At 56.6% G+C, this 25,136-nt stretch overlaps 3 protein-coding genes across 7 annotated transcripts in view; 2 read left to right on the top strand and 1 right to left on the bottom strand.

Annotated features, from left to right (window-relative positions):
* The window catches only part of KIF15 (kinesin family member 15), a 49,673-nt gene extending 48,591 nt beyond the window's left edge, over positions 1-1,082 (top strand). For all 3 annotated transcript variants that reach the window (XM_087824821.1, XM_087824823.1, XM_087824822.1), the window contains 2 exons: positions 190-321; positions 594-1,082. In XM_087824821.1, coding sequence (XP_087680947.1) covers positions 190-321; positions 594-653 — 192 coding nt within the window. In that variant the 3' untranslated portion in view covers positions 654-1,082. The remainder of the gene's footprint in view (positions 1-189; positions 322-593) is intronic.
* A 3,018-nt stretch (positions 1,083-4,100) lies between these two features.
* TMEM42 (transmembrane protein 42) lies at positions 4,101-7,167 on the top strand. The gene is made up of 3 exons (XM_087824587.1): positions 4,101-4,280; positions 5,728-5,874; positions 6,541-7,167. Exons 1-3 carry the CDS (start codon positions 4,122-4,124, stop codon positions 6,661-6,663), a joined length of 429 nt encoding a protein of 142 aa, XP_087680713.1. The 5' UTR covers positions 4,101-4,121; the 3' UTR covers positions 6,664-7,167.
* A 3,357-nt stretch (positions 7,168-10,524) lies between these two features.
* The window catches only part of ZDHHC3 (zDHHC palmitoyltransferase 3), a 36,419-nt gene continuing 21,807 nt past the window's right edge, over positions 10,525-25,136 (bottom strand). Inside the window, exons 4-7 of one of the 3 annotated variants that reach the window (XM_087824808.1) lie at positions 21,916-22,012; positions 21,224-21,305; positions 19,848-19,978; positions 10,525-11,269 (exon numbers count right to left, since the gene is read on the bottom strand). In XM_087824808.1, coding sequence (XP_087680934.1) covers positions 11,018-11,269; positions 19,848-19,978; positions 21,224-21,305; positions 21,916-22,012 — 562 coding nt within the window. In that variant the 3' untranslated portion in view covers positions 10,525-11,017. Of the gene's footprint in view, positions 11,270-15,502; positions 16,120-16,156; positions 17,671-19,847; positions 19,979-21,223; positions 21,306-21,915; positions 22,013-25,136 lie in introns of those variants that run through there. The other 2 variants (XM_087824810.1, XM_087824809.1) reach the window with 2 other exon arrangements.

Here is a 25,136-nt window from a genome sequence, read left to right as displayed (position 1 = left end):
AGTTAATAGAACAAGTCGGAGTAAGACTCACATATGATTGGGTGTCCTGTGGTTCAGACTCGCTGTAGCGCATCAGAGATGTCTGTGTGTCTCTCTCTCCCTGCGCTCTCCAAAGGCATGAAATAATGGTACCTTTTTAGAAAAATGAAGAGCAGTTCATTTTCTCCTTCCTGGATTGATTACCTGCAGGAGATGGAAATGCTAAGGAAGCAGGTGGAGTGCCTCGCTGAGGAAAATGGCAAGTTGCTAGGTCACCAGAACCCAAACCAGAAGATTCACTACGTGATGCGGCTGAAGAGGGAAAATGTCCGGCTCGCCGGGGTAAACTCCAAAAATTCTTAATTATTGATCACTTAAATTGCTTTCTTTAGGGAACTTCCTGAATTCAAAACAATTCAGTCATTGCTCTTCTAAGGATAATTCAGTCAGTTTTCTTATACATCACATTTCTGGTTAATGTTGAGTAGTTTACAAATTTAAAGTTGTAGTTTTAATTTGAAATATAAATTTAATGAGTGCCAAGAATAACTCTTCCAGTAAGAATTAGAGCCTTAATTTTTTTCTTTTCCTTTTTTAAAAAAATGTCTTACCAGGAGACAGAAAAGTTGCGTGCAGAAAATATATTTTTGAAAGAAATGAAAAAAAGTTTCTGATGAGCATTCTGCGGCCGTACACGTCTGGTGGCAGTCGGCAGTCAGCACTCTGCTGTGTAGAGGGCACCGCCCACTGCAAGGCTCTCAATCAACTGTGAACACTGGGAAAAACCCTTTGCCTTTTTAAATAAAAGCCTGTAGCTGATGTTTACAGTGGATGCTGGCCAGGTTGTTTTTTTCCTGAGATACTAACCTGATCTCCATGAGTCTTAGAAGCTCTCACAAGAGTCAGTGGTCCCAGAATTGCAGTGGGGGTCATGGCTGATTGCACAGCGTGGGTAAAAAGCAAACTTGTAAATACAGATTATTTTTGTATTTCTACTGGAAGTATTCTCATAAGCATTTTTATGACTGCAAACATGGCGATTTTAAAAAATGTAATCAATCTTTTTCGAATAAACAGTCCAATAAAGTGATTCACATGGTTTATTCACCTGGTCATGCAACAGACACTTAATGAGCACCTACTGTATGCTGGGCGCAGGACATCTGTGAACAACAGACAAAAATTGCTGCCCTCCAGGGACTTCTGTGTATCAGCACTTCATGCCTTTTGAGTGCAAATGATATTCCATTGTATGGACATACCGCATTTTACCCACTTACCGCCTGATGGACATTTGAACTGTCTGCAGTGTCTGTATGCTGAGTAATGCTGCCATAAATATTCAAATATGAGTCTTGGTGTAGACATATGTTTTCTACTTCTTGAGTAGAAACCTAGGAGTGGGATTGCTGGGTCACGTGTAAGCGTATGTTTAACTTTTGAAGACATTGCCTGCTTTCCAAATGCACTGTTTGGCTGCACCATTTTCCATTCCCACCAGCAGTGTGCTCCATTTCTCCACATCTACACCAATACTTGTTATTCAGGGTTTTTACTATAACCATCCTAGTGGGCGTGTACTGGTCAATACCACTTACAGTTTCCTAGTGCCTAAGGATATTGAACACTTTTACATATTACAGAAATACAACTCAACAATATAAAAAGAGATAGACTGATATATGCTACAACATGGATGAAACTTAAAAAAAAGGCTAAGTGAAAAGGCAGACTTAAAAGACCACAGTCTGTATGATTCCATATAAGTGAAATGTCCAGAAAAGGCAAATTTTTAGAGAGAGAGAGGAAATCCTTGGTTGCTGGGGCTGGATGGGAGTAGGAATGACCTTATGGCCACAAGGGAACTTTGTGATGTGGTGAAAATGTTTTAAAACTGCTTTGTGGTCATGTTTGCACAACTCGATAAATTTTCTAAAAATTAAACTACATTCAAAATGGGTTAATTTTATGGTTTGTAAATCATACGTCAATAAAGCTAAAGAAAAACAATTAAAAAAATTAATTCATAGTTGAACTCTCAAGGGATAGTAGTAAATCCCTAAGAGTAAGAAATGGAGCTCAGTGGAGAGCAGGAGGGTAGACACTGTGGCACCTTGGAGGTGGGAGGAGGTGGACGGTTGCATCTTATTCCCTGTGAGTTTCTTAGGGCTGCTGCAACAAATGATCACAAACTGGGTGGCTTCAAACAACAAAAATTTATTCTCCCACAGTTCCAGAGGCTAGAAGTCCAAAATCATGGTGTTGCTAACGCTGGCCTCTGAGGGCTCCAGGGGAAAGTGTTCCCTGCCTCTTGGTTTGTGGTGTTGCCTGCAGTCCTTGGCATTCTTTGGCTTGTATATTGCATCACTCCCATCCCAGTCACCATGGTCACCACTTGATTTCCTGTGTTCCATGTAACAAACTTTCAGAGGGGCATCTTTGAGCTGGGCTCTTACAGCTCTTTGTCCAGTGGATAGGGTGGCAGAATGGCTGTAGCCGATAAGGGCTTACAAAGACTATCAAGGAGATACTCAGACCAACAACCCCCAGTGGATGTGTGGCTTTGCACCTGCAGAAGACCAGCTCCCTCCTACACCTTGCAGTAACCCCTAGCCTCATTATGTGCTCCTTATGGTACATTAGCACACTAAACACACCCCACACTGCCAGGGTTGAAGGGAAAGCCCATATAAGGACACAGAATGGCCAAGGGAGCTCTTCAGAGAAGTCTCCACCCTTCCCCCTGGAAAAATCCTGAATATCCCCCCCTTATTGAATGCCCTACCCCTCAGGTGAGCCTCGATAGAAAGTAAATTCCACTATGGAGGGGCTGCTCCTTCTGTGAAGTAGCCACTCTGTCTCACGGCTTCACTAATAAACTCTCACTTCAACCTCTGTTCTGGCTCACATTTGAATTTCTTCCTGCATGAAGCCAAGAACCCGCCATGGGCCTCAGACCCCAGAACGCCTGCATGTGCGTGGTGCCTCTCTGAGCTTCAACCTCCTTAACTGCAAAATGGGACAGTTCGCACCCAGAGGAGTTACAGGGCTTTCCGTGCTTTTATTTGAGCCACAAAACCGTCAGAGGGTGGCAAGGAAGGACTTCCACAAAAACTTCCTGCATGGATAAAAAGGAAACAAACTGAACAGAATGTTCACTGTGAATCATGTTTTTTAAAAGTCCCATACATGTAAACTTGAGATGTGTGCTATATATAAAACTGCGTAGAAAGTACTATATAACCATGGTTTTCCTTCATACATTTCAACAGCACTTTATTTTCAAAGAAATATGTGGCTTTTTAAACAAAACCTTTTAAACATCTTTAAGAGCCCAGGAAATTAGAAGTAATGTTAATCCTAACATTATCCGAATGGAGAGATTATGACTGACATCTTTTTTTTATTTATTAAAGATATCTTTATTGATTTCAAAGAGAGGAAAGGAGGGGGAGAGAGAGATAGAAACATCAATGATGAGAGAGTCATTGATCGGCTGCAGCCCGCAACCCGGGCATGTGCCCTGACGGGGAATCGAACCCTAATCACCTGGATCCCAGGTCGAGGCTCAACCGCTGAGCCGCGCCGGCCGGGCTGGCTGACATCTAGTGGCCGGCGGCGCTGGGCCTCCCCACACCCTCCCTGGAGCCCGCGCTCCTGCCGACTCGGGGCCTCGAGCGCCCCCTGCCGAAGCCTCTCCCCGCCTTGCCCTTCGCCATTTGGAAGGCGCCGGTGACTCTCCGGGGCACCTCGTCAATTCAGATTTTGATCCCATGGGTGTGGGGCGGGGCTGGGGTTCGGCATTTTTAACAAATGCCCACAGAAGCGGGTGCCGGACACCACGTGGCGGGGATTGAAACTGCTGCGCCGCGAATCGTACAGCGGCACCCGCAGCACCGCGGAGTCCCGGCCTCGCGCCGCCGGGCGCGCCCCCGGATGAACCTAAACCTAACGCTAGAGGGCGCCCGCCGCCCGAGGAGGCCGCCGGGGGCTCGGCCGGGGTAGCCCCGCCCCCCCCCGCGAAGCCCTCGCGGGACCCGAATTCGCCTCTGCTCACGTGAGCGACGCGTCACGTGAGGCCGCTGTCCAATCACGGCGCGCGCTCGGCCCTGCGGGCTGCGGGGCGGCGGGCGCGCGGGGAGATGGCCGCGGGCAGTGCGGCCGCCTTCCCCGCGCCGTCGCCCCTGCCTCTCCGGGCCGGCGCGATGCGGCGCCGCTGCTGGGGCGTGTTCAACTGCCTGTGTGCCGGCGCGTTCGGGTCCCTGGCCGCCGCCTCGGCCAAGCTGGCTTTCGGCAGCGAGGTCCAGCCTGGGGCGCGGGCGGGCGGGCGGCGGTGGGGCGCAGCGGGGCTCCGGTGGGGCGCGGCTGGGGCGGGGGGGACGCGCCTCTCCTACGTCTGCGCCCGACCTCAGTTAAGCCCCCGGTGCCTGAACGCTTCTCTCCACGTGACTGAAGGCGAGACGCCGGTTGTCCCTCTCTTGACTCCCTGCCTGCCGGGTGTGCCGACCGGCCTGGGGTTTGGGGAATGTCGGGCGCTCTCAGCCCCCCACGCCGGCCCCTGAGTGACCTCGCCGCGCCCCTCCCGAGTCTGCACCCGAGTTAGAGAGGGAGCAGCGGGTTCTCTAGGTGTAAGCCTATTTAGGGCTAATCCAGTGGGAGCTCCACGCTTGAGGTTAGCATCCTGTTGGGTATGATTCTTGGAGTAAGAGGTTTAAAATGAGATGAGTGACCCTGAGACGTAACGTTTTCTGGCCTTTCACGCTGTGCAGCAGCCTTGGTAACCTCCGATACAAGCAGGCTGCCACCCGCACATACAGCGCTTTTGTGTAAATCATACAAAGATGCCCCTTCCTCAGGACACTGTGTATTCAGCTGCTGGAAAACTGTTAGAGAATTGAGTGTGGGGTTTAGATGGGCACAGCCCCAGGAAGCAGCTCTGTCTGCAGGCGGGTTGCTACCTCGAAACCAAGCAAGGGGGTCTGCAAATCCTTAGTGCAGACGGCTTCTACCGATCGTCTTCTCTCAAGGCTGTCGCCTTTAAAAGAGAGAAAACTCGGCAAGTTCTCCAAGTGGTGCCTCGGATCGCCAAATAGCCTTGGGTGGTTTCCCCTGTGTCCTGGTTAAGAGCATCCCACACAGCTGGGTTTGAATCCTGGCAGCTCCCATCCACTGTGGCACTTTAGGCAAGTTACTTAACATCTCAGGTTCTTCATCTGTAAAATGAAGTTAAGGAGTAAATGAGAATGCATTTAAAATACTTAGCATAGGGCCTGGCGCAGAGTAAAAGCTCGAGAATGCGCGGCGGGACCAGCCTGAGGGATGCAGCCTGCACGGAATGGGAGGGACAGGACTAGTTCATGTTTCACCTGATTCCGGGGAGTGAGGACTCTACTCATACCACAGACTACATAATAGCTACTTGGCCCTTGGGGACTGACTTCCATCATCGGTCACCGTGGGACCGCTAAAGGACTGGTGCTCAGTAGAAAATACTGGTCATGGATTAGTACTTTACTTCTGCCCAAGGTCACATGGCCAGTAAGGTGGCCAAAAAAGTGTCATCTCAGAATTTGTTTCAGCTGTAAAATGGACATGCTGCCCACGGAGGACTGGGTGAAGTCGGGCAGGAAAGCCCTGGGGATCCCCTAGGCTGTGGTGGGGTCTCAGGAGAGGCCTGCCCGGCTGCCGGTCCCCAGGGCCCTGGGTGTGCTGCTGGGTGCACAGCTGCAGTGACGCCGCCTCCTGCAGGTGAACGTGGGCTTCTGCGTCTTCAGCATCATTGTGATGGCGACGGCCAACTCGCTGATGTGGACCTTCTTCAGCCGGGGCCTCAGTTTCTCCATGTCTTCAGCCATTGCGTCTGTCACGGTGACTTTTTCAAACATCCTCAGCTCGGTGAGTAGCCTGAGGGTCTGGTCCCCCTGCCCCAAATTGGGTTCTGGTGGGTTATCCTTGGGCAGCCGCTGCTTCCCCAGAGAGGAGAAGGGTCAGGAGCCAAAGCAGAGGTGGTGCTGTGGCTTGACCCCTGGTGGCTGTTCCTCGTGTCTCAAACTGAGGGATTCTCAAGTTGGATGGGAGCGAAGTCCAGCTGTAAAGCCACCTGCCTGCTGCTTGTCCAGGCTGCAGCCCTCGTTCAGCTCTCTGCCCAGCCACTGTCTCCTAGGGGTCTGCACCCTCCAGCATGAGACGCGAGGGTCTAGGTTCCTCCCTCTGATGGCCTGACGCCGGGTGGGCCGAGCCGTCAGTCCTGCAGTCAAGGGAGGGAGGTCGCGGTAGGCCAACTGGGGGCAGCGGACACCAGGCACCAGCTGCTGGCTGGCCTGGCTGCGGCCTCTGCTGGTCCTGTGCCCTTCGTTGGGGTCCAGTATTGTGAGGAAGGTCCCCTCCCCACCTCTACAGGTGAGACCAAAGTGAGTCTTCTGACAGCAGGGTTTCAAGCCCCAGACCTTTCCTCCTGCCCTGGGAGGGCAGTCAGTCAGCCCCAGGGGGCGAAGTTGCCCTCTGGCCGTGGAGATGTCCCGCAGGCACGGGTCTCGTGCCTCACAGCTGTCTGTCCCGCAGGCCTTCCTGGGCTTCGTGCTGTATGGAGAGTGCCAGGAGGCCCTGTGGTGGGGAGGAGTGTCGCTCATCCTCTGCGGACTCGTCCTGATCCACGGGAAGACCCCTGCGCCCAAGCAGCAGTAGCAGCACTTGGCTGGGTGACCAGCTGGAAAGACACATGGCGGCTTGGGCTGGCATGGGGACTGCTTCCCAAGGGGACGTGGGCTGCAGCCTTCCGACCGTCAGCCCAAGGGCGATGCTGCCAGGGGCTGCAGGCTTCTGACCGAGCAGCCTTGAGGGTGGCGGCTGCGGCTGCTCTGAGGGAACCGCACGCAGGGCTCTGCCTGAGGCCATCTGACCCATCTGACCCATCTGCTCGGTGCTCGAGTCGCACCCTCCAGGGCCCCCGGGGCCTTGGCAGGAGCTGGCGTCCCTGGGGTCGGTCTGCCTTGTGGAGGGACTTGAACCACGCTGTCCTTGTAGTCCTGTGTCCTAACAAAGGCCAGTCAGGTGACACGTCGGCGAATGGTGGGACATTCTGACAGCCTCCTGCTGGGGGCCGGCTGTGTCATGCTCTGTATTGTGGCGAGAGAAACGAGTGGATTAATACCTTTTTCTAAATTAAAACTACCAGGTGTGGAATCCTAATTCTTTTCTACGTCCATTTTTCTTTCCCAATTTCTTGGAGTCAGAGGGAGCAGCCAGGGCGAGCTGCAGTCCCTGGAGTGGAGTGGGTCCCCCCTGGCCCAGGCTTGGCGCCCAGCTGCCGGGCCTGCCAAGCTCAGCGCGTGGCTCCTGATGTCACCCAGCTGACGCTCCTCAGACTCAGGAGGGTCTGTCCATTCTCTCAGTGCTCATGGGGGAAAAACTTGAGCTCACTTTGGGGGCCTAGTTGTATTTTACTTATTAGGAAAGAAAACGCACAGAGGTCGCTCTCACTTCACCTTTAGGCCCTTCTGTCCTCTGGTTCTTTCCCAGGCTCCTTTTCTGTGTCTGACGCCACGTGAATGACCAACTGCTAGTCCACTGCCTGCTGCCCGCACACGCCCCGTGTGTCGCTGAAGTGCGACCCTCACCTGCTCCGGGCTCCCGGGGCTCCCTGGGTATCTGAGAGCCCTCAGCTCCCCGACCCTGGCCCCAGGCCCCCTGCCAACGTTTCCTGCGGTAGGAAGGGACTTGGGTCCAGTAGGCTGGGGGAGAGAGGGTCACGTCCCGGCTGCTCCCTCCTCCGTGCCCATCTGCCTTCACTGCCCTTCCGTCCTTACTGCGCAGCCGCCAGCGGCGAGGTAGGATGACCAGGCAAGCGTGGCATCCTGGGAGCCTCCAGAAAACGGCAGCGGCCACCCGGGCTCATGCTGAGGGTCAGCGTGACCACAGAGAACTGGCCGTAGGACTCGGGGACAGAACTTCGCCCAGAGCAGCTCTCGGGAGAGGCGGGGGCAGGAGCCCGAGCAGATCAGATGCATGGGGGTGGGGGGCCTCCCCACAGATGCAGAAAAAATTCAACACCCTTTCGTGGTAAAACATCCAACTAGGGACAGAAGGAAACTTAATATGACCAGGATATGACCACGGCCATCACAGTGAACGTCACTCAGTGGTGAAACACTGGAAGCTTCCCTCCAAGATCAGGAATGAGACGCGGATGCCCACTTTCACCGCAGCTCCCACCAGCGCCCTTGGGCAAGAAAAAGAGGCGGTGGGCAGTCGGAAAGGAAGTAAATTACTTCTGTTCAGAGAGATGTGATCTTGCGTGTAGCACATTCCAAAGATTCCAGGAGGAGGCTGCCCTTTTCTCAAAAGCCTTGGGCAGGCCCAGGGGAAGGAAACCCCGCATCCAACAGGCCACCTTCCCTGAGCAGGGGTCCATCATCCTGGCAGGAGGTGCCCCCCCATGCCACCTGCCAGCCCTGCCCGCTCTGCCCTGAGACGTGCTCAAACGATCAATATGCTTTTAATTAAACAGACTGCTTCAAGATGACTGGTCCCCAGGTCACTGTTTTCTTCAGTGAACAAGCTTTGTAGCATCTTCTGCTGGGTCAGGTGGGCACTTGGGGAGCCATCAAATCCTCCAAACTCCCCAGGTCCAAGGACTCCCTCTCCAAGGACTTGGGCCTCTTCAGGACACCCAGCCCCTCCCTCAAAGGCTGGAACCCCAGGGGTACACTTGGCAGAGGCACATGTGTGGGTTGAACGGTTACTTTGTGTATGACTTACGTGACGTTCAGCGGTGGTGGGCTGGGCTCTAAATTCAAAACCCTTCAATCCTGGGCACACTTGCTGCAAATGCCCACCCCCGACATACAGCAGGTGCTCAGTAAATGCTCATTGCAAATACCATGGGGCGATGACCCAGAGGGAAGGGTTTGCTTAGTAACTCCCCACACGTAGCTGGCACCTGTGTGTGAAACACTTGTCTCCCACGCGGGAAATGGGAGAAAACAGGCTTCGGGGTGACTGTGAAGGATGCTGCCCAGGGGTCTGGGCTGGGACCTCCTTTGGAAGGTGGGAGACTCCAGCCACTGAGGTTGTGAAGAGCTTTTTATTTAGAGAAAGGTGGAGGTCAGTGCCGCCCCTCCCCAGCTGGCCGCCCTCCCTGCCGGCCCTCCTCTGGCTTTGACATCAGCTGCAATGCTTTCTGCCTGAGGCCAAGCAGGATGTCAGCCTCCGGACAGCCACCAGAGACAGCCCGCTGCGTCACCGGTGTAAGGACATGAGGCTCAGGGCTGAGCAGGGTCTGCTGCGGTTGAGGCCTGGTGTGGAGATGGGCCCAGGAAGGGGGGCTGGGTCTGAAACGGTGGCTTTGGGGCTGCTGGGTCCCTCTGCTTTCAGGCCAGGCAGGCCCAAGGAAGAGCATTTTAGGCCCTTGTGCAAGGACAGGTCTCGGGCCCAGTTTCCACACACCTCTGAGCTCAGCAGAGACCAGCAAACCTCTTCCCTTATTCTAAACCCTAACCTGCCTCCCGGCCCGCACTGCGGTCCTCCGTGGCGTGGAGTCTCGGGTGTAACCCACTGTGCTGCCCAGGGCTGCCTTCTGGGCTAGGACCACAAATGCCAGCCTCCGGGGTCAGAGCCAAGGCGCCCTGCCCAGACTGCACGCTACCAGGCTCCTCACAATATTAGTAAATATTAAAGCTGATACGGACCAAGAAAGCAGGCCTGCAGCCCAGGGGTGGGGGCCTGTGCCTCCGGCTGCTCTGCCTCTGCCAGCCCCGCCATCACCCTTTCCTGGGCGGTCATCGGGGAGGACCGAGTGGCTCTGTGGACGCCAGCCCTCTTAGTAACTAGCCCCGAGCCTGGGGGGTCACCAGGTGTAGGCAGGGGTGTCCGACAGCCTTTACCCTTCTGGAACAACCAGGATGCTCTCCTGCCTGGAGCTGGGAGGGGCCCTGAAACACCGCGCGGGGGCGGGCGCCGCCGCAGTGCCAAGCCCGCGCCCCGGTGCCGACAGCCGGCAGCGCGCCAGCGAGAACAGAGGCTGAGCTTGGGAGCGGGAGCCGGAACCCACTCTTGTACCAAACAGGGACCTGAACCCCTCTGTGCAGGTGATAATGCTCCAGCAACCACTGAGATGGGGTCCCCTGCTCAGGCCTTCACGCTTCAAATGGGGTGACAGGGTCCGGGCCTCCTGGTAGAGTGTGTGGGGGGCTGTCTGTCGTCCTGGGTCAACAAGCAGGCCCTGGCCACCTCCCACCCTTTCAAAGACAAGAGGGACACAGTCTTGGGAGAAATGGCCTAAAACACAGGCAGATCCGTCAGTTCTGCCCACGTGGTGGTCCCCCCCCAGGAAGGAGTAAATGAAGTGCACCTGGGAGGAGCGGCCCTCCCACCCCCGGCGCGTGAGGCCGCAGCCGAAGGCAGGACCGGGCCGATTCCGGTGCCTGTGGGCAGGAGCTCAGCCTGCTGCTGCCGTCATAACGGAGGCTCGTCTGTCCTGGACGCGTCCCACCCGGGTGTGTGTCCAGCCCACCTGTCCAGCCCGACTTGCAGGGAGCTGTGACCTGCAGGGAGCTGTGACCGCCCCGTTTCTCCTAATTCAGCAGCAGGGGGTCTGGGATCCCAGTCAGTGTCCCGCCCAGGTCCCTGAGGCCGTCCCTGCTCAGTCTTCCATCACAGCCTCACCCCGAGTTCTCAAAAGCCAGCAGGCAGCGCCTCCCTTCCCAAGAGAGGACACACATCCCAGGAGCCAAAGGCAAGTTCTTTGCTGCCTGGTTCAGAGCTTCCTTTGCTGGGCGAGGCTGCAGGACGCCCGGCCCTGGAGGGTGGCTCCTGGCGGCCCCACTCTGGCCACTTCGACACACTCAGAGTCCCATGTCCTCCCCTGTGGTCCGTGGTCCCGGCCCCACCCCCAGACCTGGCCCAACATGGGCAGAGGGAGGGGTGCAAGGATGGCAGTGCCCAGCGAGGGCCACTGGGTGCAGGGGGGCATCATGCCCGTGAGCCCTGTAGCCGCGCTGGCAGTGACAGCGACTCCTCGGCCTGGCCCTGCCCGCAGCAGTCACTCGTCGGCCACCTCCACAGAGTCTTCGTTCCTGTCCTCCAGCTGCTCCTCTGTCTCCGTTTCCGTGGTGTCCGAGATGGACGACACCTGCCACACCCAGTCCCTGTCGTTGAGCAGCTGTGGCTGACATGGTCCAGAGAAGGGGTTGAACCAGTTCGGGGAGAAGCTCCCGCCGAAGGCCTCTTTGACATTCTTCCAGCTGGCCTGGTTCTCCCGGGGCTGGTGCTTCCGTTTGAGGCGCTCGATGCCCTGGAGGGACAACGGGACAGAGGGTCAGCAGGGGACGGGCTGTGCCCCTCGGGTGCACCCCCAGCCCTGGCACAGCAGAGCGCTGAGGCCCCTCAGAGGGCTGGGGGGTGCAGGGGTGCGGGGCGGAGGGTCAAGGCAGGCAGGGCCTTCACGGGACCAGGGCTGTGCTCCCCCCCCCCAGGTTCGAGGGTTGCCCAGCCCCACGCCTGAGTCAGGCCAGCTGCGCGCGGGGCCAGGCCTCAGGTGGCCGGGGAGGAGCGCGCAGGCCTCTCCGCACGTGGGCTGAGTCCGCTATAAAGGTGGCTCCTCCCTGCGCGTTTGGGGCCACTTCCCCCACGGGAGGCGGTCGGGGCAGCACGCGCATGAAGACGGTGGGGCGAGGGGCCGAGCGTAGGGTGCAAACAGCACGTGAGCTGAGGAAGCAGATGGGTGGGCAGCGAGCGACATGCAGCCGGCAGCCGGGGGCGCACGGGGCCACCGTGGGGGGAGGCGCTGGTGTCCGGCCTGCTCATGCCGTGGATACCCCCTGCGGCCTCTCGCAAGCTGCCCACTCACCTACCTCTGGGTGTCGGCTGCCACTCGGCCACCAGGCCACAGAAGGGAGGTGTTGGGCAAAGGGAGAAGCGCCGAAGGGCTAAAGGCGCAGCCGGGCCGGCTCCGCAGGCCCGCAACACCCCACAGAGGCTGTCGGTGCCCAGCGCGGCCTCTGCCCTCTCCATCTCCTCCGGAAGCCGGGGGTTCGCTGCGGGTTTGTCGGGTGTGGGTACTGCTCATTCCCACCCAGGACCCTACAGAGCCGGTCTCACCCTTTCTGTTGTGCAGACAGAGAAGCGGAGGTGTGCACACAGACCCGACCACACCCTGGGCCACTTCTCCAGCACTTTCTTCCCCACACCATCGCAGAGACTTAAGTTTCTTGGGCTCTGAAAACATTGTGGGTTGCTCTGGCTGGTGTGGCTCAATGATTAGTGTCAGCCCCCACACCAAAGGGTCGTGGGTTCGATTCCCAGTCAAGGGCATATACCTGGGTTGCAGATTTGACCCCCACCTGGGTCGGGGCGCATGCAGGAGGCAACCAATTGATGCCTCTTAGATCAACCTTCCTCCCTCCCTCCCTCCTACTCTCTCTCAAAACCAATGGGAAAATATCCTCGGGTGAGGGTTAAAAAATAAATTGTGGGTTGAATGTGACCTCAGTGTCTCCTCATAAGATGCTTATTAACTGCGAGGGGCAAAACAGTAGCTTGACAATAGGGAAACCGCAGATACCACCTTAACCAAGTCAGTTAAATCACGGAGACATAGCGCCCTCCTGCGCCTGTGCACTGGGCGCCCCGGCGCACAGCCTCGCCCTGATCGCGAGAAAGCAGACGCGTGGGGAGGGTGCTCTACAGGGCATGAGGCTCCTGAGCTCCAGAAGGCCCGAAGTCTAGTGAAAATGCTTTGGAACCAGATAGAAGTGGTGGTTGTACATCACGAAAGTACTGGGTGGCAGGGCCGCACTTTAAAGTGGTTAGACTTACGTTGCGTGAATTTCACCTCAAAACAAAAGCCATCAAGCTCAGGAAAGACTGGGGACTCCCGCGGACTGGCAGACGAGAGGCGTGACAGGATGCCACGGGCATCCTGGCACAGAAAGAATATTAGTGGGACAACTGGCGAAACCTGAGTAGACGGGTTGAAAGGCCATGACAGTGGCCAAGCTTGTCCTGCTGGTCACGCCTCAGAACTGGTGTCTTCTCTCCGCCCAAGTCCTCTTCATCCCCCTGCAAGCACTCGCCCTGCCCGTGCTGATCTCAAAGGCAGAGGGGAGCCGGGGAGGGGGCCACAGGAGAGCCCCGGGATGACTGGTTTCCGTTCCTGGGCATGTTCCTGGGCGAGGGCTTGCGGGTTACACTCGGCCTCCACGGGCCTGGAGAAAGTTCCAGGCAGAGCCCGGCCCGGCCACCAGGTGAAGCTCCTGGGCAGTTCAAGTGGACAAACCTGTGAGGAGTGGGACGTCTCCTGAGCCTGGAGAGAAGAAATTTCAAGTCTGATGCACAAAAGGCCTGAGGGCCGGACTCCCGGGTTCAGGAGGAGCCCAGGGGGCTCCTTTTTCCTGGAAGGACTCGATTGGGAGTTCTGTGTGGATCTGGAGGTGTCCTGAAGGGCAGGCCCTAAGCTGGAGGGGTGCGGGCGGAGGCAGCAGGCTGGCTCGGTGAGGCGGACCCGTCGCTTCCTGGCAGCCGGCACCGGCCCAACCAGCACCTCTTGCAGGCAGCGTGTGACCTGGGCCTTGTGGGCCTGGATGGCCTAAGTGACACGCGAGCTGCGATCTGTAAACAAACCTACGAATAACCCACAATGAACGTACCAGGACCTAGACTCCGAGGGAGACGGCGACTCCAGCTCACGCTGTTAGGACTCAGCTGAGGCCCGTAGAGAAGAGCAGCACGCGCCCCTGCTCCCCAGGTCCCAGGTGTGGAAAGTCAGACGCTGCAGCCCGAAAACGTGCCCCTCGCGGAGCCGGAGAACTCCCTTCACTGGGGCGTCACACCTTTTTACTGCAGCTCACAACAGGAAATACTTGTCTTGCAACCCAGCAGGTACCCCCCAAAGTTTCACGGACCGATGCTGGTCCTATACAGTGTAATGCATTAGCTCTTATTTGCTATAAAAATGCTGTTGCAAACCTGATCTCAAGAATCATGAACAGCTGTGACCGAGGTTTGACAGGCGCAGCTCTAACCACTATGAGGCCGTCGACGCGTCAGACGCTGTGCTAACACTCACTCCCCTCAGCCCTCACATCAGCGGGGGGTTGGGGGCACCATCCTGACTTTACAAAAGAGAGAAGTGGGTGGGAGTCAGTCACTGCCCACGGTCACAGGATGTAAGTGGTGAGCAGGGACCAGAACCACAGGCTGAGCCCAGGGTCCCCCACCAGACTCCAGGACCCCAGCCACAGGAACGCAGGCTCCCTGTCTGTCCTTGACAGCATGTGCCTGCCCGGGTCTTTCATGGTTCCTTGGGTCAGTTCCACCGGCTCCTGTGCATGCAGATGAAGAGGGGTCCCCGGGTGTGGAAGTCCCCAGGTGGGAACCAAGGGCCAGGACGAGTGCCAGTGTCTGCCCAGGCTCTGATCATTCACCACTGGGAGCCCCCATTTCTACTTGGAGGACCCCGGCTCTATTTTTCCCCCCTCACCCTTCTAGACGGTTCTCCACCCAGAGCCCCTCGGTCCAGAAACCAGCCAGATGAGGAGGCGTGCAGGGCTGCGGGCCACACTGATGATGTGGCTCCCTCCCCGCTCTCACTGTTTCTCAGCTTCCATTTACCTGGGAAGCCGGCCGCAGGAAGAGGGGCTCAGCATCACCCTGAGCTCAGCAGCACACAGGACCACCTGCAGGGCAACCCCCCAGTGGATTCTCAGACTTGTGCATGGGTCAGAATCACGGCAGGGCTGTTGAAAGGCAGGTTGCGGGGCCCCACCCTGAGTGGGGCCTGAGAAAGCGCATTTCTAACAAGTTCCCAGTGATGTCGAGGCTGCTGGTCTGGGGGCCACACCGTCAGAGGCACTGGCTTTGTGCATCATGGGGGAAGGATTCCTGGTTGGAATTCTAACAAAAGCCTCTCTTCACGTTTCCTTGTCATTTAAAGGCCCCTTCTAGGTTGGGGGCCCTCACCTCTACTGGCTGGCTCGCCCTGTAGGCTGACGCACTGCAAGTCTTGAAAAGAGAGCAACTTAAAAGCCATTCGCGCCACCAGTCCTCCAAGGCCTGGGTTTCGGTGTGCCGCACCTCACATAGGTGATAAATGCTTAATCGACCTCATCTGGAAGATTCTGCACCAGGAAGGCAGATCCTAACTAAGCAGCCTAGCCAGGAGCTAAAAGCTGGCCCCTCAAGGTGTCTCACTTTGGGTTCTTCCAAGAAAAAGTACAACCGAGATGCACTGCTTACGACTGGCAGGGGACTTGGCCCGGGCACAGCTACCCCGACTCGCTGTGCGTGCACCAGTCACCATGCAAATCTGCAGACCTGCTTGGACCTGGCCTTTTGCATTCACCCGGTTGCCATGAACACGGAGTCGCCTAGTTTAACTCGCCGTTGCCTCCGGTCCTTCACTCCTCTCCAAGGACAGTGCTTGGGAAGACTGTGGCTGCGACGGGCCCGCTTCCCATGCGTGAGCCATTCAGCACTGTCCCACCTGTGTGGAAATGGCCTCTCAGGAGCCCAGTCTGGGAACACAGCGTGGGGAGGCCCATTTCCTCTGTGTGGACAGCACGCAGGAGGCCACTCACTGTACTGTGGACGACAGCCACCCGCTGTAGTCACGGTGCTCTCAGCAAAGTGTCTTCTGTCTCAATGAACATGAAGCAGGAAAAATGCAGGGACTCCTGGGGCGAGTCCAAGTTAACTGACCCAGGTCGCAGAGCTCTTTAAACATCGAAGGGCTGACAGGAGCTCCTCAAAGCAACACACAGGAGTGTTTGTGGAGGTTTTCAGCGATTTCCTCTGGCTTTCGGCTGGGTGGGCAAGGACAGGGTCTCTTCCCCCAGGCCCAACCTGAGAAGCAAAGTCCGCAGATTGACAGCTTTTTCCGTAGCAACTGAGAGCCCATGAGCACACAAGGGCTTTGGCCATAGAAAGCCAGAGGAGAGGCTGGTGGGGCAAGTTTGCTCAAGAGGGCTCCTAATGTCCTTTAAAGACACAATAAAAACTTCAAGAGAGGGAGCATACAAGTGATGTCCTTTAAAGGCAATGAAAACAAACGCTGCCACAGAGCAAACGCACTGGCTTGCCCAGTCACTGGCTGCAGGTGACACGGAGACTGGCCGGACCGGTCACTGGTCCTGGCCGCAGGTGACACTGGAAGGGAGCAGAAGCAGAGCTCAATCACAACAGGTTTTGGAAAATGTTTATTGCATTTGGTTTCCAGGTGGAAGCACTGACAGAATTGAAAAGAGGCGCACGTTCCACTTCTCTGAAAAACCACATGGCTGGATTCACAGTCTCCCCATCCACAACTGCATTTAATAAACCTTACCCCCCACCCCCACCCAAGCAAGAGCTAAAAAGATTTGTGGCCACTGCCTGAAAAAACAAATCCATGTGAGAACTGATGATCAGTATTCAGGTAAGTTCCCCATTTGACTGGCTGTCTCCCCAGCCCGTCTCCAGGCCTTCCTCTCGCAAGCAGACAGGAAGTGCCTCCGAGGGGAAGCCGTCCAGTCGCAGCACCCGAGGCTCAGGTGGACCTGCTGATGCCAAAGGCTGGCATGGCCACCTAGCAACTCAGAAAAGTCAGGGGGCTGGGATGTCGCCCTTGCATCCTGGTGAGCCCAGGCCAGGGCGGCAGCCTCCAGATCAATACAGACAATACATGGGTACGTGCACATTTATGGGTCTAAATATCAGAAAGCGAACCCGCTTTGGCGACTTACAACACGAGGAAAGGGCTGATGGTAGGGCTGCTAGGAGGCAGGGAGGGGGTGAGAGCAAGCAGGCTGACGGAGGTGGGGCTCGCCTGAAACTGGCACTTTTTCCTGTTCTGATTGTGTGTAAGGCATTTTGAACCTGAAAGACTTCTTTCCTTCACACTCTTCCAAATAATCAGAGGGAATATAACTGGTGATTCAGAATACAAATGAGACCCCAGACCCCTTTCATCCCCCCGCCCCCCATGTCCAAAAAGTACAAGACAGGCAATTGATTCATGGGTCAGGAGGCAAACCGTGTCCACACGGGGGAGGAGGCTGCAGTGCCAGGGGCCCTTCTTAGGGCTCCAGCCCTGATCTTGCCCCATGGGCAACAAGGGGCAAGCATCATCTTCTGTGAGGGTCTGAGTCACATCGGGGCACCCGCCGCTGCCTCCCGGCCACGGGGGATCACGGCCCTCCTGTGCCTCCCCAGCCAGGCGTCGGGACCGGTCCTTCCACGCACCAGCCTCACGTCTCACTCGTTAGTAGGAGGGGGCCCGGAGACAGCACCGTCCACGTTAGTCACGCCAGACAGACAGCAGAGAGGAAACCAGAGGCCAGAAGAGTGACTTTTGAAAGGAAAAAAGAGCAGCTTCGGTTGCCAAAAAGTAGAAAGGAGGACCTTTTAAAAATAAAACATGGGGCCTTTTTCTCTGCAATGCTCAGCCATTTTACTCGAGACATAAAGGAGTTTGAGCAGCCGTTTGCTCTCGGTTTGGGCGTGAGAACGGGCCGAGGCGGTGCTGGGAGGTGTGTGAGTGGCAGTGCTGGTCAGGGTCCTTCAGACCACGTACTGGGACGGGTCTGCCTTCCCCTGGTCTGGCGTGGCAAAGGGGCTGGCCCAGCCCAGAGAGAAGGGGTGGCCGAAAACGGCTTTCAAGTTCATCCACCTTGTCTTTTTAGCCCATCTTCTCTCTTCCTTTTTCAGTTGCTCTATCCCCTGAAAACGAGAACAACCACACTTCAGTCAAGCGCTTCGCGCTGCGGGCTAGGGCTGCCCGTTGGCCTGCGGCGGGTGGAGTTGGTGCTTCCCGTTTAAAGCCGTGAAGCCGACTACATGACAGACCTCCTTCCCTTGCTCTCCTGTGCTAAAAAAAAAATTTATGGGGGGGGGCAGGCGGGTATTTAAAAGTCCCTCCAGGAAGGGCAGGAAATGAGCAAATCAGGAGGTGCCTGGGCCCTGACTCCCAGTCCGTCCATCAGGTGCGGGTTAGGTCCTGGCCGGCTGGGCGGGGTGGCTCCACCTGGTGCTGGGCCGAGTGGGGGTGCCAGGCCCGCAGGCGCTGGCACAGGAGCCTCAGAGCTGGGGATCATGAGAGCCAATGATGGCTGCTCACGTGGGATTGGTTCACAGGAATTGTGAAGTGACCATGACCATTTTGTAGACAAAAACAAAGGAACGAGTCAAAGGGCAGCTCTGGCCCGGTCAGACTCGCCAGCCTGGAGGGTCAGGAAGCACAACTGAGAAGGTGAACAGGAGGGACAGACTGGGTCAGGGAGAAGTCACCAGAGGAGGAAGGAGACGGGTTAGTACAGGTCAGAGGGGCCACACGGACAGACCAGTCAGCCTCAGTCACGGCAAAGGTCCTCCCAGGGCTCCTGTGGGGAGAAGTGTGACCCGAGGCCACCTCAGCAGTTGTCACAGAGCCTGCACTATCCCCCCACCAAGTCTCACAGGGAAAATGGGGGCTGTGGGAAAAGTCAGCGCCCCCACCACGGATGGAGCTGGTCTGTGCCGCGGTCTCCGGTGAGGGAGAGCAGGGGTGGGGCCTGAGGCTCTGTTCTCAGCCCAGAGACCTGGAGAAGACAGGTGAAGGGAAGACCCCTTTCCCATGAGCCGTGGGGCCTGCCTGCCTTTCTTCTTTCCTTTCCAACATGATTCCTTGAGGGGCAGAACAGCTAGGGCCAGGGCTCTGAAGGCTCTTCTCAGCTCCCTCGGACTATGGCCTGTGAGGCCTGGCAGCACCCCAAGAGCAGGCGGGGGCCAGAAGTCACCCCGGGTCCCCTGCAGGCCTCCCACAGAGAAGCTGGTTGTGTTTACTGCCTGGATTCACAGCTGGATCCGCCACTGGCTACTATTTTTATAGAAACTCATTTGCAAAGATGTTATTTCTTATAAAAGACAAAGTTGTTGAGAGCCCCCAGCCTTCTATAAACTGTCAGGAGTTCCCACGGGTGCAAACGGTGGTGCGTGGGCAGCCAGGAGCCCCGGCGCACTGACCTCCTCTGCCGCTGGTTTTCCACACCCGAGGGGAGGGGCCTCAGCAGCAGCAGCGAGCATGTGAGCCTCATGTGAGCCTCCAGGGCTGACTACCTGGTGGCCTGCAGCCCCCTACAGTGGCCCTGGATGACTGCTGAGAGCTACCCCCTGAGGGGACCCTGGGAAGCTAGGATGGACTCTTGACCTCATGACTCTGCTGCTCCCTCCTGGGCATCTCACAGGGGACTCCAAAGCCAAAAAGAGAAGAGATGCCCACATCACAGCTGTGGGCTGCATACCTTCAGGCATTTGGACATCTCAGGAAGGTTGGGAGGAGGTGGCAGGGGCACCAGGGGAGGGGGCTCTAGCCCAGCAGCTTCGAGGCTCCCGAGGTGGAAGGCAGGGCCAGGGAGAAGCAATGGACGAGGCCCAGGGCTGGGCCAAGCAGAGGTGACCAGAGGCCAGGAGAGAACCTGCTACCCAAGGCTCAGGCAGGGCTGTCTCCCAACTCTGTCCTCGGGACCTAGTCATGAAGTCACCTCCTCTGGGGAGCTGACTGCCTGTGCCCTCAGGGTGGTCAACAAAGGGTGCTGTAACCCAGTCTCTAGGCCTATGGCCCCCGGATAGGAGGCATCCCAGTGCCCAGAAGAGTGCCCGACAAGGTAGTGCACAGACAGAACCCTCATGGGAGGACCTGTGACAAAGGGAACCCGTGACCAAGGCTGCTGGGCCCACTCCTGGTGTGACCCACCATGCCAACCCCAAGGGGGGGAGGACTCTGTGCACAAAGATCAGCGTCCCCGCTAATGGAGAACGTGCCCTGCACACCGGGGCGGCCTGTAGGCAGCCCTCCCTGCAACACCTGCCCGGGGCCACCCCCACCCCAGGTGCAGAGCGGTGGCAGGCCACCTGCTTACCGTCTCGTCCGTGCAGATGGAGTGCACCTGGGTGCCAAACATCACCGACGTGAAGATGAGGAAGAGCAGCCCCTCGAAGCACAGCAGGATGAGGAGGATCACCGTGGTGGGCGGTGAGAAGTAGCTGCACTCTGCAAACGAGGGTACATGGGTTCAGGGCTGCGCCTGCTGCCCCCGGGCCCCACTCTGCCGCAAGTCCCGCAGGGGCGTCCTCCTGGGTGCCACATGTCTCTGGCCTCCAAGCCTCGGTGACGACCCTCCTGACCACACCTGGTTGCACAAACACTCCCTAGGGGAGACCTCCTCACTGGCCGGGCCCCCGCCAGGGCCTCCCCTCCCTAACACGGGAGCACCAGGCCTGCTCACTGCCCCTGCCCCCTCCCCCGCCTCACCAGCAGACAACCCTGCTCCAGGCTGAGGCTCGACTTGCAGGCCCTCCTGGCTGTGAGAGTTCAGAAGCTGCTCAGCCTTCGAGAGCCTCTGCCTTTGCCACCTGCAGTGTGAGAGCATCTCCTGCCCTGCAAGCTTGGCAAGAGGTTGGAATAAGTCACTGCTCAGAACGCCCTGTGGCCATGCCTGGCTCTTAGTGGGCATTAAGAAAATGGCCTGTCAGCTCCATTCCAAAGACAGACACTCGGCCCCCAGACGTGTCTCAGGTCACATGTGTGAAGGACCTGGCCTGGCACATCCTTCAGCGCCAAGTCACATTTTTTCTTTTATTTTCCGTTTAAATGTATTTTTTTAGCATCTATATTGTCCCTCAGAATTTCTGTAATTTTCTGGTTGGCGGTCCTTCCTAGGTATTTGCATGTAAATGGAATACTTCTAAAGCAGCAAAAACTTTATCTACAATCTTAATGTAAATTGGTGACCATGCAGTTAAAAAGCAACCACCTCGAAAAATAAATTAACAAAACGCCTCCACATCCCAGCCAGGAAGTTAAAAATGAGTTTCTGCAAGACCGGAACAAGTGACCTTTGAATGAAGTGCCTGCCTAAGGACAGAACAAAGGGCCTCCTCTCTGCGCAGGGCCCCGCTCCCTGGCCTCCTCGCGGGGGGCGGGGGGGGGGGCCTTGCCACTTGGCTGGGGCCTCACCTGGCCTCCTGGCTGGGGCCTGCATTCCCCCAGGGCACACTGAGGTGGACAAGAGGGTCTGTCCAGCTCACTACTTTACCTGTGGAACTGACTTTAAGGGGCTGCTTTTTCTCATAAGGACAGATTCAGGCCTCTGCTGTTCCTTCCCTGGGCAGTCCATAGGCTCGCAGGAGATCTAATAAATTGAGGTTGGCTCCTGGCACCACAATGGAAACAAAGAGTCTGCCCTGCTCGCGTCACCCACCGCCCAGCAGGAGGAAAGCCCCGGCCCACACTCACTTGTCCAGTCTTCTTCGAAGCAATGCAGGAAGTGGAATCCCACCATGATGAGGGCATGCAGGGAGAGGAGCGCGATGTACATCTGAAACAGGAGGCAGTGCACGTCACTTCACGTGAGAACCTCAGGACGGGTGCTCAACATCCCCCTCAGGAACACTCGGGATGAGGGATGACCAGGAGGGGGCCACAGAGGCATCTGGTGATCCCCCCACTGGTCCTGCCCCCAGCTCCCGGTCTGAGGTGAGTGTGTGGACAAGAAGAGAGACAAAGGCCCATCACCAGGCGTGACCTGGGCCCCAGGTGGGCGTGGCTGCCTAGGGTGCTCCAGGCCCGCTGCTTCTCCTCACCCGGGAAGTCAGGGTGCTGACTGGCAATGACACTCCCAGCCCTCACACTACACACCCCACCTACCTGCAGTCACCACCAAAACGGCCTCCCTCAGATACTCAGATTGGACACTAGGGATAGGGCCCAGAACACGGCCCTCGCTTATAGCTAATCAATTGGAGTCGGTTTTCTAGGTGCTCAGGAGCAGGCCCCTGATGAGACAAGGAGACTGGCAGAAAGGCGGAGGGAGGTCTGCGTGGCCGGCAGTGCTGTTCTGCAGCAGGAGGTCATTGCCAGTATGGGAAAGTGGGAACAAAGTGCTCCGCTGGTTGCCGGAGGTGGGCAGAATTTGGGAGGCGACTTACTGTAAACAGGACGAAGTATTTCTGGTTGTTCTCGCCCACGCAGTTGTTTACCCAGGGACAGTGGTGGTCCATCTTCCGAATGCACCGCTTACAGACACTGAAACAGCCCACAAGGCAGACCGTTAGGAGTGTCCTGGCGGTGGCAGGAGGGCCCAGGGGTACCGCAGACCTGCTCCAGCTCCATTCCTCCCAAGTGGCCTCCTGCTGGGTGTGTGCGGCAAGGGGCTGGAAGTAATCAGGACCCCCAGGGTCATAGCCATTCATGAAGGCCTCTAGTTTAACATAAAAATGGGATGGAACTGACGTGGCTGCTCTCCTGACTGATGCTGAGCTGAGAATGTGGTTCAGAGAGGATAGAACAAACTGGACAGGATGAGATGGGACACAGAAAACAGCTGCTCCCAATCCCCAGAAAGATCCAAACCCAGAGGGCGAGCAGAGCTTCTCAGCGGAAGATTCTGGGAGGGCGCAGCTGCTGGAAGCAAAAGCTGGAAGGGTTCAGAGCAGGGTCGAGAGTGCAGAATGTCCCCCTCTAAGAACCTTTTGCTCTAAGATAACATCCACTTTGCCAAAAAAGCACAAAAGTCACTTGAGCTTAAGTGTTGATCAGATGATCTAAAAAATTTGCAAATTATTAACTTGTTTTGGGATCATTTTTGGAAGGTTTCAAGCTTATCTGACAGCAAATAACCTCCCTGCCCCTTTTGGGACAACACAAATAATATGAACAGGTGCAGAAGGCTAACAGCGGCTTGAAAGCAACTACCTCCCAAACGTCAAGCTGAGAGACCCACTTGCCAATAGATGGATTCATCAAAATGGTTCTTCTCAATTCATTAAAATAGGCTCCTTAACACTTGGGGGCATTATTTGTTCAAAACAGTTGGAAATACTATAAATACGAGCTCAGAAGTAATACAATTAAATTTCTTTTTTTGAAAGTCCCTTGGTTCACACCAGCTTTTCTTTCCACTAGTTTCCATAATTAACTTTATCTCAGTTTCTTACAGTGCACGGGGGGGGGGGGGGGGGGGGGGGGGGAGGCTGCAGGAAGGGTTGGCCTCAGGCCCTGCTGGGAGGAGAAAGGCTCTATGGTTCACAGGTGCCTGCTCAGTGATGGTCTGGCTGACAGGGCAGGGAAGGTGCAGGAGGGGCTCTCGTGGGTGCAGAGGTGAGCTGTATTTATTTGTATTCAACTGTAAGCCCACTTTTGCCCACCCTGTATTTCAGTGGGTAGCACTTGTTCCTGACACAAACTTTAAAAGCAGAGACCAGCAGACAGTGAGGAGTGACGCTCTCTGCATCCTGGGCCTCAGCCACCAGGCCCCACCTCCCTCCATGGAGTCACCATGCAAAGTCTATTTCTTGCATGCCCTTCCCAGGACAACCAGCTCGGGGGCTTCTGAGCCCTCCCCTGTCTGGGGAAGAAAGTCCTGAGGGTGACCACCCCCACTTCAGGCTCTTGAGCAGTTTCTCTTCCGTTGCACTTACTTCTAAGGGGATTTCGAGTGGGTGCTCTGGGGCAGTGTTTGCTCAGCAGCAGAGAGGGGCCACTGGCCGGACAGCCCCTGAAAGCTGCCCGGGAGCAAACATGAGCTCTGTGGGCAAACCTAGCCTTTGCTCTCCAGCCTCTCTGCAGAGACCTGGGGCACACGGGGAAGCTGGCTTTCACAGGGCCCAGTCTCACCAGGCAGCCAAATCGGAGAGCTACTCATCCTTCAGGGAGCAGGGAAAAGTGAGTCCGGCGCACTGAGCGCTGTGAAACTTGGTCCAGAGTGTGAGTCCATGTTTGCTGTTTGCAGAGACACGAAAAGCCAAGATGGCACCTCTCCCTCTCGCTTATTGAGTAAGCTCGAAGCAGCAGCCTCCTGGGCCACGTGGTGATGCACGTGTGTGTGCGCTGGGGGTTAGTGAAGGCCGAGACACTATAGGCGGGGAAGAGCCAGCCTGGAAACGCGCCCCCCCACATCAGACAGGGCTGCCCCGGAAGGAAGGAGAAACAGACTCGGCCAGCGGCACCATGTGGTGTTTTCATCTCACACCTCACTCGCGACGATGAGAAATATGAGCAAAAAGGCATCTACCCCTTCCCAGCCCCGCTGAGAAAGGGCGTTGGGTAAGGCAGCAGAGAGAACATTGCTCTCAGGACCCCGCTTCGGGCTCTGGGCAAAGAAACTGAGCTTCTCCAAACCAGCCTCTGCAGAATTAGCCCTGGTGCCTGCCAAGGCTGAGATAAAGTCTATAAAGAAAATGCTTTAACAATACGAGAGCTTTACAACCTTTATAAAGTCATAACCAGGAGAAAGACAAAATAAGAATCTGGCCGACGCCCTAAGCAGTCCATGGCTGGCTCAGCCTCGGCGTATGTGTGCCTGTGGGGAGAGCAGGGGAGTGACGCTTTGCCAAGGTCAGAGGCCTCCACCTCCTTGTGCAAGAACCTAACGCATGAACCTAACGCCTGGGCTGTCCACTTCATAAACGGCCCCCTCCGCAGAATTTCCACCTGCTGCCATGGTCCTCAACACCAGGAACCAGCAGCCCGGGCTCCCAGCTTCCTCTAACCAGACAGCAGGCCTCCGGGCTCACCCAGTCATACACCCACCTCTGCCTGGTGTGTGGTGCCTGGTGCCGGGGAAGGACTCTTGTGTATCCGAAACTGTGGTCCCCAGACAGCGTGGGCCACCATGAGCCGCCACAAAGCAGTTGTCAGCACACATTTCCCGAGTCAGGAGCAGGAAGCACATGGGCACCTTCCCCGAGTTCATCTGACACAGCAGCTCCTGTTTCTGGGCGGATGTGTTTACTAGCCCTCAATACCACCTCCCTCAGGTGACCCTGGGAGAGGGAGGCGGCGGCGGCGAGGACAATGCCAGGCAGTGGAGGCATCCAAGGGCTCCGGGAAGGAGAAAGCCACTTCACCCCCCTGAGCTGTAAGCTCTCATTCAGGGAGTCGTTCCTATGGCAGAGCCACCTCCGAGACTGACCGTGGGGACAACGGCAGGTGACTGACAAGGAGCCAGTGGGCTGAGGCGCCCAGCAGCTGGCCACAGACCGGTGCTGGAGGCTGACTCTCCCCCAAGAGGTGGGCCTTGGGACACACACAGAAATGCCCCCCTGCTGTTCTTGCATCCTGTGACCTCCCTACACCAGAAGTTCACTCCTCCAAATCCCTCCACACCAGTCTGGAAAAGGGACCAAGTGATATGTTTGTATTTCTATAA

The sequence above is a fragment of the Miniopterus natalensis genome, chromosome 15 (assembly GCF_054644295.1).
Source record: "Miniopterus natalensis isolate mMinNat1 chromosome 15, mMinNat1.hap1, whole genome shotgun sequence".
Lineage (NCBI taxonomy): Eukaryota > Metazoa > Chordata > Mammalia > Chiroptera > Miniopteridae > Miniopterus > Miniopterus natalensis.
The sequence above is the reverse complement of the archived record's forward strand: the minus strand, read 5'-3'. Positions and strand labels throughout refer to the sequence as shown.